Source organism: Cyprinus carpio, chromosome B9, assembly GCF_018340385.1.
Source record: "Cyprinus carpio isolate SPL01 chromosome B9, ASM1834038v1, whole genome shotgun sequence".
Taxonomy (NCBI): Eukaryota; Metazoa; Chordata; class Actinopteri; order Cypriniformes; family Cyprinidae; genus Cyprinus; species Cyprinus carpio.
In genome coordinates this window covers 19,622,481-19,637,529 of record NC_056605.1, presented here as the reverse complement: position 1 = coordinate 19,637,529, position 15,049 = coordinate 19,622,481, and the positions used below count along the sequence as shown (strand labels likewise).

General features: G+C 38.1%; 1 protein-coding gene across 1 annotated transcript; it reads left to right on the top strand.

The window, feature by feature from the left end:
- parp4 (poly (ADP-ribose) polymerase family, member 4) lies at positions 1 to 14,074 on the top strand. Its single transcript, XM_042731386.1, is given in 38 exon segments — positions 1 to 160; positions 509 to 647; positions 2,270 to 2,465; positions 2,779 to 2,893; positions 3,024 to 3,102; positions 3,281 to 3,379; positions 3,488 to 3,646; positions 3,746 to 3,883; positions 3,987 to 4,145; positions 4,485 to 4,636; positions 4,712 to 4,843; positions 5,167 to 5,265; positions 5,391 to 5,574; positions 5,676 to 5,811; positions 5,994 to 6,136; positions 6,380 to 6,511; positions 6,600 to 6,686; positions 6,778 to 6,942; positions 7,035 to 7,078; positions 7,316 to 7,394; positions 7,480 to 7,617; positions 7,742 to 7,949; positions 8,070 to 8,140; positions 8,221 to 8,375; positions 8,377 to 8,406; positions 8,496 to 8,595; positions 8,712 to 8,882; positions 9,552 to 9,632; positions 9,780 to 9,860; positions 9,954 to 10,049; positions 10,932 to 11,069; positions 11,193 to 12,138; positions 12,258 to 12,492; positions 12,598 to 12,701; positions 12,790 to 12,892; positions 13,206 to 13,338; positions 13,420 to 13,855; positions 13,918 to 14,074. Coding segments are annotated over 32 exon segments (4,722 nt in total). The 5' UTR covers positions 1 to 160; positions 509 to 521; the 3' UTR covers positions 12,341 to 12,492; positions 12,598 to 12,701; positions 12,790 to 12,892; positions 13,206 to 13,338; positions 13,420 to 13,855; positions 13,918 to 14,074.
- The last annotated feature ends 975 nt before the right edge of the window (positions 14,075 to 15,049 follow it).

Genomic DNA, 15,049 nt, shown 5'->3' with positions numbered 1-15,049 from the left:
GATTTTCCCTCAGGGCGGAATGGAGGCGTGTCTTTACTGTATGTACGAGTCACCGCTTCTCACGAGTAAGGAAGCACTTTACACTGCAGATTATTTACGTCTTTATTAACAGTATTTTCTCAAAACATAAACGTGTCACTCGACTCTGACTTTGTCCGCGGTAAGATACTCTTCTGTCTGCTAATGACACAACACTAGCAAAAAATAAATAAATACTGCAGCAGGATTTGATTATTGTCTGACTGTGTAACTACTTTCTATAAAGAGAAAGATTGCAACTTGAGAAATGTATCATGTTTTGTGCACGTGCCAATAAAAGTATTGGCATTGCGCATAAAGCCTGATTCATTTAATGAATAGTCAATGTGTTTACTCAAACATGTGTTGTGTTGATACGCCAATGAGAAACATGCTATTATTATTTTCAAAGTGTCAGTGTGATTGCTGTATTTACTGAAGGATTCATCGCAGTTTTTCTTTGTTCTTTCGCATTTCTCTAAATGTTCAGACGCGCTGGCACCATGACAGTGTTTGAAAACTGTACTGTGGTGTTAGATGTGAAGAACCTGCCTTTTAAAGAGAAGAATAAACTGAGATTAGCTCTTCTGGAGAATGGAGGAAACATCTCATATGTCATCAACAAAGAGGTTCCTGTTCATTTTTTATTCTTACTCTTTTATCTTCTTTTTCTGAGCTTGAGACATGGGACAAAACAGGTCCAACAAGGGTAACTGCTATTAGGTTTAAAAATAAAAATATTTTACATTTTAATTGTCTTGAGGGATTAATAATAGAATCAATTTAACACAATTATCACCTTCAAATTAATTTTCTTATTATTATACCAAATCTATGTTTCTTAATGTCCTCTCACTACATCTAAAACAGTGTGTCCACAGAGAGGGCTTCAATCATTCATATGCAAAAAAAAAAAAAAAAAAAAAAAAAATTGATAAAAATGTTTGGGTTTTTTTATGATGAAAAAGAGCTTGTTGTTTTTTTAATGACACATGCATGTTTCATAAGATTTTAAAGTTGCATCCCCACTTTTTGTCAACACTGTCTGCTAAGACACGGTCTGCTAAGTTTTATAGTTTTAGAATATTTTAAATCCTAATGTTAATATTTCCTTTGGCACAACCATAATATGTCAACACCATCTTCCAGTTTCTGAGGAAATTATTTGAAATATTTAATTATTTTATTCTCCTAAAGCAGGTTCCGTTAGCATCTAGCATCAACAGAAAAAAATAAAATGGCCACTACATGAACTGCATTGGTTTTGTGAAAGAAATACCAAATTTGTCAACACACTCAGATGTCACCACCATAAGATTTTGTGTTTCAATGATACATCAAAATACTTAAATGTGACTCTTGAATAAAAGCTTTACAAACAATAGCATACTCACTGTTTGGTGTGTTTGTTTTAATAGAGATATTGACTGATTCAATGTAGCCTATTTGATAGTTAATTTAGTTAAATTGATTTTTAATTTAGCTTCATGATATGTTTTTTGTCAGTTGTTTGATTTGTATGTTTTGTTTTTTTTTAATTTTTATTTTTTTTTTTTGTTGTGGAATTGTTGGTCACATGTGAAAGTGTGATCTGTCTGCTAACATGAGAATGTGTTTTGAAATGTTAAAAACATCTTGAATGCTGTTAGAGATAAAGTTTAAATTATATTACACAGTCCAAGGTACAAAAAAATAATTTAAAAAAAAGCAAATTTTGTGCATATCTCAGTAGCTTAGTACATATAAATGTAGTTTAATTTGTCTGAGTGCAAGGTTTTATTTTTTCAATTTTGCACCCTGTTTTGTCCCACTTCTGAAGAATACACTATACTCAGTTTACAGACATTTGGTTTGTTGAACCCTCTGATACTGTTAACTTTAAATAGTTTAACATAACGCAGCAACATTTATAATCCAATGACTACAGGTAGATTAGTGCCATATTGTGGAAAGAAATAAAGCAAACCATGTGTAATACTGCTTTTTTCTGCATAATAACTAATTTGTAGATTGTATCCCCCTCTGTATTTTGATGGGTTTTTTTTTTTTTTGTATTTCCCATTAATTTCCTATGCTAAGAGTACAAGTGTGACAATTTTTATACGACTATTTAACATTTTGTAATCATGCCCACAAATCAACTGGCACTTTATGCTTTATAATGCTTAAAATAAGTAAGAAGTGATCAGTGGTCCTATTGAGTCTCTGAAGAGCTGCAGTGTCTCTTCTGACCTCGGTTTATCTCCTCCAGTGCTCTTTTGTAGTCACTAGCAGTGTGAATGATCTGAGCGTTAACCGGCAGCGCAGCGTCCAGAAGCTGCAGGTCCCAGTGGTCGGGACGCAGTATGTGTGGAGCTGTCTGGACCAAGGGCATCTCCTGCCTTTGACGGAGCATAGTTTGACCCCACAGCTGCCATATCCCGGCTCTGAATTCCTCCCTCCTTCAGGTAGGAGTTTCTTGTACCTCATTTAAGGAATTCTCAAACTTTCTTTGTTAGAACAGATGTTTGTCTGAAGTGATACTGTAACTACGGTTTACTTGCATCTGATGTTAAAGTGTGGAGTGACAGAACAGATGGAAGTGTCACAGCCACATTAGCTTTATTTGCTAACAGTGCATCTGTTATCTATGTAGTTTCTGCAGTGCATTTTTGGTGAGAAATGTATTTGACCTTATATTTGGGTTACAAAAGTATTAAGTGAGATTAAACCATGTATTTTCGTGGCACTGTTGACATAATGCTGTTTTTCACCACAAAGCGTTGAAAGTGTCAACACACATACTAGGAAAAGAGAAGTTCAAAGGTCACCCTGAACTCCCAAAGACTAAAGCTGAGATTCTACAGAAGAGTGGACCCCGTCCTGGAAGGTTCAGGTGCGCTCTTGTTTTTTATCACTGTTTATCACAGTTTTTTTTTTTTTTTGGTTAATCAGTTTCTACAGCATTTGTTCTGTTTAGATGTGCTTGTTTACCTGGCTGCATCTTTTCCCTTCACTCAACACAGAGTTTACAAAGAAGGCGACCATGACCTGCCTGAATTTCCTGCATATTTTCAGGTGGCCAAGTATTCAGTTTTTGAGAGGGTGAGTTACTTCATGCATAATTCACAATGAAACTATTACTGGACATTAAGGGGAAAATAAAATAAATAGTGAAAAATGCATGGTGACCCCTTTAACCCATTCTAGAGCTGATTCTATTAGCGCCCACATCTGTTTGTAAGTGTTTTCATGTCTGCAGGTGTTTGATTGTGTGTTTCAGGTCAAACCCAAGACTTTGTCTGTTCTGGAGCTGCAGAGTGCCAAAGGCCGAGCAGGCCAGCAGTATCGTGTGTTGTGTTCAGTCTTGCGTGAAGCTGAGGTTTGATCATCATTAATGTTGTTATCTGTGGAATCATAGATGGTGACGGAGGTGCTGAATTTGTCTTGTGGTGACGGTGATGGACTCTCTCTCTCTCTCTCGCTATAGACCGCAGTGGTTCAGGACAAGCTTGTGTTCTGTGTTACGTCTGAAGATGCTGTGGAAGCTTATCTGCAGCTGATGAAGGAGATGGAGACAGAGGGATACAGAAAGACACACACACTTTCCCCTGAGGTTGAGCGCTTGGCATCCTACAGCCTGCAGCAGGTTAGATAAACACAACGCAGATCTGTTTTTATTCATTTGATATCCGTATAAGATGTGACTAATGGGTGTGAAGTAATTGCTCACTCTTTTGATTGGCAGCTGCTGTTGGAAGAGAAGCTGAACTGCAGCACATTGTCACAGGAAGTTGGTGTCTTTGTGGAGCTGGTTTGGACTGAAGCTCTCGGTTCGCTTAATAACATCCTGACAGTCCCTGTCTCCAGAATCAGCCTCAATGACGTGAGAATGAGCTTAGATAATCACACACAGTGCAGTGGAGAAGCTGACAGGAATCTGCTGTGTTTAACTGTTCCGGTGTGTTTATTGGCTCTGTCTGCTGCAGGTGAGCAGGGTGGAGGGATTGTTACTGCAGGCACAAAAGACTGAGAAAGAGGATGAAGTCAAAGCCCTGCTGGAGGAGGTCAACACTCTTCTGCCCCTCAGAATGATCGACCCTCCTTCCAAACACAAGCTTGTGTCTCAGAAACTGGACCTTTGTCAGGTATCACATACATCAATTATAGTATAAAATTATTATATTTCTTTAGCTATTTTGCTTTATACTTTCATTTCTGGATGGTTTTACTTTTAGTTTTTTTTGTTGTTGTTGTTGTTGTAATTCTCAGTATTATTAAAAATGATTGTCAGTTATGTAGATAGATCGTTACAAACTAATAGATTTTTTTAAATTGTAATACAATGCTTAGTTTAAATAAATGAAAGTCAAACAGATACTGAATTAGCTGCTGAATTCCTTTACATTTGAGGATTGAATTTTGCTTTTGAATTCAGCAGTGCAGATCTGACCTTTTCGCTCTTTTAACTCTTCTGTGGTCTCCAGCTGATCAGAGATATTGTAAATGTGAGTGAGGCCACTCTGGGAAGCCCCTCACCCTCGTCTCTGGGAAAATATCGAGCTCTGACGTGCAGCATTGAGGTTGTTCCACCACAAAACCCTGAGTTTCATGTTGTCTCTCAACTGCTTAAGGACGGGTAAACATGATTGTGGTCTGAAGTTCAAACATGAATATATTTCAGAACATTATGTTAACCTTATTTGCACTACAGGCCTTTTCAGATTCAGCAGATACTGCATGTCACCCGAGGAGTGGAGCTTCAGTTGTTTAGGGAGGATTTAGGCAACATTAAACCCCTCCTACACTCCACTAGTCCCAGCAGTTTTGTTGGAATACTGTCACGGTGAGAGTTATTAATAAATCATTTATTTAAATATTAACTTTAAGTGAGTGCTGAATCTTAATGTAACAATCAAGGAAATAAGGAATACAAAAATACCATGTTGACCAATCCTGAAAAACAAAAAATCGAATATCTGACTATAGATGGATTTAAGTTACTTTTTGTAATGTCTATTCAGTAATTTATTCTTGTGCAATAATAATGTATTTTCTTCATTTTTGAGCTTTTCTAAGAAAAAGCTGATATGTATATGATTAATTGTCATTAATTTGATTGATTATCATGGAATTAACTGAATAAACATTTTCAAACATTCTTTATAGAGGTCTGCTGCTGCCCAGGGTTGGAGTCGAACAGCATGGAATTGAGAGGACGGATATCGGGAATCTTGGAGGAGGAATCTACTTCAGTGACTCTGTGAAGTCAGTGGTTTTTAGCATTACTCAGTCATCTCTTAATATAACAGATTTATTAATAATGTGGATCCATTATCATAATGACAACTGGAGATTTTAGCCAGTCAGTACGTTTGTGCTCTGTGTTAAAGGACTAGTGTGAAATACTCCAAGCCCAGTGTGACTGACGGCTCTCGGCTGCTGTTGGTGTGTGAAGTGGCGTTGGGTCGATGTAAGGACCTGCTGAAGAAAGACACCACGCTGACTTGTGCTCCTGACGGCTACCACAGTGTACATGGAGTCCAACGCTCTCCCAACAGACTCTCTGAATTTGAGGTGCTTTTCTTACTCATTTTCTGTGTACTTAAATATTCTGCTTCTGTTTTTGGGATCTGATGTGACTCTTGCATTTGTGTGTGTGTGTTTATATTTGACAGGATGATGAGTTTGTCGTCTATAACACAGAGCAGATCAGACTGAAGTATGTGGTGCAGTATAGTCTGGCGGGAGATGAGTTAAAAGAGTTCCAGCCTCAAATCAACACACAGCTCACCGACACAACACCTGATATCTGTGAGTAATATCTAGTGAACAGGACATGCTGAGAGACCAGCTTTTATATGTGGAGGAATCCGTTTTAAGTAGCGCTGTCAAATCTATTACATTTTTTTATCAAATTAATTTAAATCTGAATAATATGCTAAAATGTATGTTTTTAAATTCATCAGTGGTTTTGTGCCATTGTGTTTCTTTAGTGTCCAGTGATGACAGTGAGGGTTTGGAGTCCATTAAGAATCCTCTGGAGGAGATGAACGCAGGTTTGCTGGACAGCAGTGGTCAGAAACTTCCTCTACACGCTGTCAATGTGAGGTGCAAGCTGATGGACCTGCTGTGTCAGGTATGATACAAATGATGAATTCCAAAGTAAACCAAAAGAACTACACAATAAACGAAAACGCTAATAAAGTAAAGCTAGAACAAGGCAGCGATGGACACAATCAAGACCATGGGAACAAAAACAAGAAATAAAAAGCAAAAGCATTAACAAAATAAAAGACAGAATCTAACCTGAAAATCCCACATCCAAACACTGAAATATATAATTTCAAACTGCAACATCAATTTCATCTATTTCCACCAGGTCATCATATTTCAGACCTACACAAACCAGAGTGCTGTTCCCATTGAAGCAAAGTATGTCTTTCCACTGGAAGAGACGGCAGCAGTGTGTGGATTTGAAGCCTTTATCAATGGAAAACATGTCATTGGAAAGGTGCGAGTCGTTCAGAATTTGTCAAATGCAGCCTGTACTCTTTAAACATCTTTTTCATCAATTTACAAAGTCTGTTTCTGACCTGTAGGTAAAGGAAAAGGAGCAGGCTCGTAAGGAGTACAAGCAAGCCATAGAGAAAGGTCATGGAGCCTACCTGATGGACCAGGATGCACCTGTGAGTTACTGTAACTGAGCTGGAGCTCAAGTGTGAGTGATAATGTATCATTCAGAAGGGTTCTGTAAGGTCATGTGTTTATGTGAGGCAGGATGTATTTACTATCAGTGTGGGGAATCTTCCTCCTGGAGCCACAGTTTTGATCAAGGTGACGTTCATCACTGAGCTGGTGGTCAGATCAGGCTCTATAGTCTTCTCACTGTCTGGCAGCGTGGCACCATGGCAACAGAGAGCCGCCCTTTATCAGACAACTCAGGTATGACACTGTTTTCTTATTGTATTTCAGATCCTGCTGGATGTGGCCTGCTGATTGTTAGCATTTTGACTGACAGTTGTGTTTTATTTCAGGCCACTGTTGAAAAGATTGGTGTGACAGAGCTTCAGTCAGAAGGGTGAAGATCTAAAATACTGGAGAAAAGATTCACTAAAAATTAATTGCACATGCTAATGACTAACAATATAGAAGCTGAATATTCAATGTAGCAAACCACGTTACATCGTTTAACCTTTAACCTTTATAACATCATGCTTTATGTACAGTAGCAGCTGGTCTAGTTGAACTGTGGATGGTCACTAAATAAGGCACAGCGTTGTTGTAACTCGGTTTCATTTTTATTCTCTGTCTTCAGGGAGTTTTCTCTGTCTATGTCCATTGAAATGCCTTATGAGATCATCAACCTAAGCTCTTCACACGGCATCAAAACCAAGGTTATCAATTCATTTTGGTGCATTGTCTTACTAAAATACTTTTGAAGTAGCCTATATCAACAGCATTATTATTTTTCCTGTTCAGAGGACAGACTGCAAGGCAGTGATCAGCACATTACCGGGACAGACTCTGGGATCTGAAGGGTTACAGGTGTCCTTCAGTCTTTCTAATATCCACATGCCCAGAATGTGGGTCGAGAATCATCCGGATAAAGATAGTCAAGTAAAGAAATGATTCATCAAATCTGTTTGCCTGTCTGTCACGTTTATTGCACACAAAAAAATGCCACTTTCCATCTTACGGACCCTGACAAAAATGAACACTGATACAGATCTGATCCCTGCAGGCCTGCATGCTGGTGTTTTATCCAGACTTTAAGTCAAGCGGGGTGTCTGGCTCTGGAGGTCCATCCAATGTGAGCGATGTGGTCATTCTTCTGGACTCCTCCAGGTCCATGCAGGGAGACACCATGCTGAACGCCCGCAGGATTGCCCTTCAAGTCCTCAAATCTCTGGACCGCTCACTGAAGATCAACATCATCTCTTTCAGCACTGGTTAGAGCTCACTGAAACTGTCTGATACTGTTTTATTGATGGACATGTGGACATTTTTATATCCCTCTTATTTTCGTGATGCAACATGAAGCATTATGGGTAAAATGTGTGTTTTTACAGATTACAGGGAAGCTTTCCCTGCCCCAGTGGGTTTAGATGAGGCATCTGAAGAAGCCAGAAAATTTATTATGGTGAGTAATGTTTACAAATGGTTAAAGATGGTTCTGCAACTCGGTTTCTTTGCGTATCATTGCATTTCTCCTCTCTTCAGTCGTGTGGCGGCTCTGGTGGCAGCACTGATCTGTGGCGGCCTCTCCGGAGCCTGAGTCTGCTGCCTCCCTGCCGGGGCGTGAGGAACATCCTGCTGCTCTCTGATGGACATGTTCAGAACCAGCCTCTGACCCTACAGTTGGTCCGAGAAAACTCCCCACACGCGCCTCTTCACCTGCGGACTCAGGTCTGCCTTTAAACAAATCTCTTTATTTTTCTCCTTCTTTTACACTGAATTTCTAAACGTGCAGTTTGGCTGTCTTTGTGTTTGTCTAGCTTGACAGCTAATCGTCATATGCTCAGAGCTTTGGCTCAGGCGGGTGGAGGAACATATGAATTTTTTGACACAAAGATGAAACACACTTGGACAGAGAAGGTGAATCACACTCTTTATTGTGTTTTTTTATTAACTTAAAAGGAAATAATATCTTTCCAATATGGGCCAGGCTTGAGTCTGAGGCTTGTGTTGAAGAGATTTGTGGGTAATTTCAGGTGCGGGCTCAGGTTCAGCGTATGGAGTCTCTAGGCTGCAGATCAGTGGCAGTGAAGTGGCAGCAGTTTAATCCCACAGCGCCCCCTCCTGTTCAAGCCCCCTCACAGCTTCACGCTCTCTTCAGTGACTGTCACACGCTCCTATACGGATTTGTGCCACACTGCACTCAGGTAGACAGGCTTAAGTTAAAAGCTCCATTGTTACTTTTTGTAGTTGTTATTAGGAATGGGTCATATATTGAATATTCAAAAACAACAACAAAATAGGCAACATCATGAATTAATTGGTAATTTTATTGTTTCTTCAGTGTTGCAGATAGAGTTGGTATGTTTTCATTGTTGTGAATCACTTCAGATTAATTGATTCAAAACTCTGAATCAACATTTGCATAATCACTGAAAAATGTTAAATGAAAAATTAACACTGAATGTAGATGTATCAAGAATGTATTGATACAATAAAAATATATGTACTGTTGGTAAATACTGATATTTTTTACAGTAATACAGATTACTTTTGTATTTGTGCCAGTGGCATGCGGTGGTGTTTGGAAATATTTTATGTAAATTCGTCCCAGTTCCAGTCCCCTGATTGGTGCATTTAATTAATGAATAAAATAAAATAAAAAACTTCATTTTAAAAAAAACTTAATTTTTAATTTAGTAACCAGCAGTGTGCAAACATGGCTTAGTTATTTTAAATTATTAAGATAACTATCAACTATCAAGATTTGTCAAGATTTAAAATAACTGTCAAATATTAGGATAGATTTTTAGATGAAATTCCCAGTTATTTGTGTTTATTTATTGTTTTGAATTGTGTAATATTTACTCATTTAGGCCACACTGTTTGCTGATTTGAGTGGACAAGAGATCAAAACAATGGTTTCCACCACAGAACTACAAAAGACAAAGGGAACTGTGAGTGAACATCTTAAATACTTATAATCATATAATCTGAAACACCATTGATTGTTTATCAGGCATTTGAAGAGTCTGTGTGTGTGTATGTGTGTGTGTGTGTGTGTGTGTGTGTGTGTGTGTGTGTGTGTGTGTGTGTGTGTGTAGTTCCTTCACAAGTTAACAGCAAGAGCAATCATCAGAGACTATGAAGATGGCATTCTAGCTAACAGTGAGGCAGAACACGAGGTACAGTATTTGGCTGCGTGATGATATTTTTTATATAACTGGCAGATTTGCTAACAGAAAAACTTGACTTGCTGTCTTTTATCTCTTTATCAGGGGAAGAAAGCAGAGATGAAGTCCTACATCATTGAGCTCAGTAAAGAGTTCTCCATCTTGTCCCAGTTCACAAGCTTTGTCGCCATTGAAGAGAGGGTATGATTGCTGCTAATAAGGATTGTGTGTTTAGGTCACCAATACTAAACATAATGAAAAATAAACATCCAGTTTCAGAATTAATGGCAAATCTGTATTAAGTAGCGTATTGTTATCCTCAGAAATAAAACATTTGTAGCTTGGTTAGTGGTTGACTGATTTTCAATGCCAATATACAGGTCCATCTCAAAAAATTAGAATATCATGAAAAAGGTTTTTTTTTTTTTTTTTTTACTTATTTCATAAAGTGAAACTTCCATGTATTCTAGATTCATTACATGTAAAGTAAAACATTTCAATTACCCTCTTTGTGGAGGGTGTTTATGATTGTCTTCTGGACCATTGCCAAGTCAGCAGTCTTCCCCATTATTGTGGTTTCAAAGAACATAAGATGGTAGGGATGGTCATTTAATGAACCTCAGATGTAAATATTCTAATATTTTGAGATACTGGATTTTTGACTTTCATGAGCTGTAAGCTCTTATAATCTAAATTAAAACAAAAAAACTTTTAAAATGTTTTACTTTAAATGTAATGAATGTAGACTATATGAGAGTTTTCCTTTTTGAATTGTAACAAAAACTTCTTTTTTTTTTATTTTTTGAGATACTGTATATACAGTATCTAAAAAATATTTTAATGTTTTGTATCTAGTAAGTCATGCGATTATAATAAATAGTTTACACACAAATAAAGTGTTTATAGAATAAAGAAATAAAGAAAATATACACATCTGTACACACAGGAAATCACTTATTTTGCACAAAAAGGTAGAATCAAAGTACTTATAAGTATAATATGCCAGAAATTAATTTCTGTGAATCATTTTAAACTGAATGACAATTAAAAATACCAACTAATAACATCATTGGCTCTTTGCAGGAGCAGAATGAGCTTGACACCGGATTCACAGATATTCCTAAAATCATATCAGAGGAAGATGTGGATATTTTGCCATATATGGGCTGGACTGAAGAGAAGCTGAAGGCTGTGCATATTAGCAGTGCTGAAGAGGATGAAGTATGGTTAACAAAAAAAGGATCTATTAAATCTGTTGTCATGTAGTGATAAAAGTTGACATTGTTCGGTATTCAGCTCTTCAGTATTTGCAACAATGATTTTGAATTTTGTTTTTGTTTTCAGTTGATGGAATGCTGCTATAGCTCCACATCTGAAGAACTCCTCGGTTGTGCTCGTGGAACAGCCGATTTTGATGATGATGATGATGATTCAGAGGGTGGCTATGGGTCTGATTTAATGGGACAAATATCTAAAGCTTGCGTTTCTCTTCCTAGCTCCAGTAGCCCCTGCTGTCCTTCAGGTTCTGCTCTCTTTGACTTTCCCTTTAACTATGAGGCAGTCGAATCTCTCCTAGATTACAGCCTTGTTTCCCAGACAGGCACGACTACCATAGGTGCCTCAGTGGATGCTCTTCGTCCTCCTTGCAGTCGTAGTCTCCATCAAGACTTAATGGAACCTCTTTCCAAGATTCAATGGATTTCTTCTCATCCTTCTTTTGATGCCATGATGTCTAGAACTGGCTCCTCGAATGACAGCCATCTCATTTCCCCTGCCACCCAGCTTTTTTCATCAGAACCTTCTCGCTCTTATTTTAGTAGATCTGAATCAGGGGAATACATAGACTATGGACTTCATTCCCAGAAAGAAAGGACTCCAGTAATTTGCCCCATGAGTTCTACCTTTTCCTGGGACACAGAGATCTACAGGGAGCTTGACACCTCAACACGTACTCTCTTTACAGATCCTCCTCATCCTCCTCAACTCGCATATCAGCCATCCATGTCCATGACTCCAAGTCCTGATCCCCCACCTGCTAGTTCTCGCAGGTCGTGTACATCTTTTTCCAGGAGGCGCAGGGCTGGTAGCCCCATTGTCTTTGATCAACCTGTGTTGTCTGCACCACCTTCTCTCCCTGAATCTGGTGGCTTTGGTGGTTTCCTCCAAAGTACAAATGGGCCTTTGGGTTTTGGTTCCTCAGCCACTGGACTCTTTGGAGCATCTCTGGAACAGCAGCAAAATGCACGACAAAAACTACGACAACAAATAGCTGCTCTGTCTTCTAAAGCTGGTAAGTTGACTTACATTGATGAGATTTCATCTGTGTTCAATGTTGAGATGAAGTAAAAGCAGCTTTCTGTTCTTTGTCTCATTTTTATATCATTGTCTCCTCTTTCTATCCTTTCTCAGATAGCTACACACAGTGCCGCTTCCTTCCCGGCTCCCCCTCTTCCTGCTCCTTCTGCTCTCTTTGGTCAACCTACAGTTCCTGAGTTTGCTATTGGCATGACAACTGCCAATGTATTTGGTGGCACTACTGGTGTCCTGCAAAAGGCAGCTGAGCCTGAACAGTCTTCTGGTTTCTCAGTTTTTAGCTTTGGAGCATCTCAGCAACAACAAAAACACCTTGTGTTTTCTGCACCTGGTAAGTACACTCACAATGATGAGTTTCTATATCTGATCAATGTTCAGATGGATTAAAAACATTTGTCAAACGTATGTCTCATTTCTTATTATGCTGGAACCAAAGGCATGCCTATGCGTAGAGATAATATGGATCTGTCGCTTCCGGGAAAACCGATAAGGAGACCGGACACAGTGGCCTGGAATGAGCTGTTTGAATTTCAGCATGAGGTGTTTATACATGATTTAATACACTAGATTGTATACAGTATGTAAATGTGTGAGGAAATATGAACATATGGGATGTGTTTGGATATAGGATGGGTACTGGGAGTGCACTGACAGGCTGAGCAGCTTCCTCAACCTGGACGTAGACTTTTTCGCAAATGTCTTCCTTCAGGAGAAAGGCATCCGTTCTTTTGGTAAGAAGAATTTTTACATGCCTGTTACTGGTCTGGACAATATTGCAGCTTATTCTCAGCAAGGACTGCCCATTTAGACAGCTGTGCCATTTAGGTGCCATATGTGCCTTGTGAACACAACTGTTTCCAGACAGACTGAGAGAAACATCTGTGTGCCAATCATAGTAGAGCCTGCTAGAATGAGAAAGTGCTTTCCCAAGTACAAAATGCATCAGGCTAAATCTGAAAATAGCTTAAAATAATCAGATCTCTATTTTTCAGACACAGTTTGTGAGTCAGAATCAGTTAATCAGTGACATGTTTTGTCTGTCAGGTGTGAAGGCTCATGCTGAAATTCTGAGGCTGATGGCGACTCTGCTGGTTCTGCAGCTGATCCGGGTGAAGAAGCTGGAAGTGGGACGGCTGCTCGAGTCTCTCCTCCGACTAAAAGAGTCCCAGGAGCCCAGGTACCAGCACACGTCCTCATGTGGTGTAGTGATGGACTCCTGTATTTTTGGATCCATGACTTTCTGCTCATCTCCGTTCAGACCGAGGTACTGGGAGGCAGTGAAGAGGGCTGTGGACTGGGCCTGCCGGACAGACAGACAGTATCCGTGTGTGTGCAGCAGGCTGGAGATCGGGCGGGATTGGGAATCATCTACACGTCAACTACTGGGCTGTGATTCTCCACACCCATATTCCTCACTCAAACCTGTTCTGGAGAGACGTATGGATGTATCAGTCGTTTAGAAACTAGACAAAAACTTTCCTTCACTTGGTGTTAGCTTAATATTGCAGAAATTATCTTCATAGCCTTATTTGGACACTTTTAGTCACATTTAAAATTGCAAAATGTCAAACCAAGTATTTACAAATAAATGATGCAAAACGAACTAGTTAACAGGCCGGCTTAATAACTGATTGAAATTCAAAAAATGTCTATTTGATGAGAATTATGCTTAATTTACTGTATTTTAAGTTTAAGTACTGTAACCATGAGAAACCATGATGGTAATTATGCTTAATTTACTGTATTTTAAGTTTAGGTACTGTAACCATGAGAAACCATGATAACAAACAAGGTGGACAAGGGAACAAGGGAAAACAGGAACTAAACAAGAAAGTGAACCATAAATATGGTTATTCCTGTAGAGAAACAGCCCTTGAAACACACAGTCGTAAAACAACAATGGAAAAAAATCAATTAAATAAGTATATAAATGGCTTAAATGATTGTTATAAACAATTATATGATTAAATGGAATAAATAATTAAATGATAAATGATTATGAATGAATGAATGAATATAAAAGAAACACAACACAGATGTATGGTTGCACTTTAAAGTAAAACAGTTTTTAAAATTTGAGAATTAGATCCTTCATCATATAATAACCCCAATGGTAATAAATGAACATGTATTTGGATTCAGATGGTATAAATTGATCTATGAACTTGATTCTTTTTAATAAACAGAAAGTACAAAAATGACATACGTACTGTATATTTTATACAGTAAACATTATTAAAGCAAACTATGTCTCAAGGACATTGACAGTTATTAATCATATTATCATTAAGAATCTTACATTATTTTGCAATCATACAGTGGGAATTACTTAATTAATTGTAGAGCCAAATGTAATTACTTGCACTTATTCAGCATCTGTGCCTGAAAACTCTTCACACAGTTATCCTCACCAACTTTTAACTTGGCACAACAGTTAAATTCACATTCAAAATGCACTAAAAAATGTTATTATTAGAATTATTTAATGCTGCTAAATAAATTTATTTCTTGTTATGTATATTTTCATTTCTGTTTATGTTTTAATTTTAAATTTTTGTTTATTTGAAAGCATTTTGTGCCAAAGCAATGGAAAATGAGCCACCTTTTAGCCAACATAGACTGCTGTTGTGTTCACTGTGAAGTGTTTTTGAAAACATGACCTACATATTAAGAAACTTGTAACACTTTAGTTAAGGGACCAATTGTCACTATTAAGTGATTGGTTATTAGCGTGCATATTACTAGCATATTCATACATTTGTCCAGTTATTCAGTCATATACATTCACATAATTAGATGTATTATGTGCATCAAAAGGGATATCACCTGCTGCATTTATTTGAACTTCCTCTTTCCAAAAGCTTTTGCAGACAAATTTCCTGTAAATG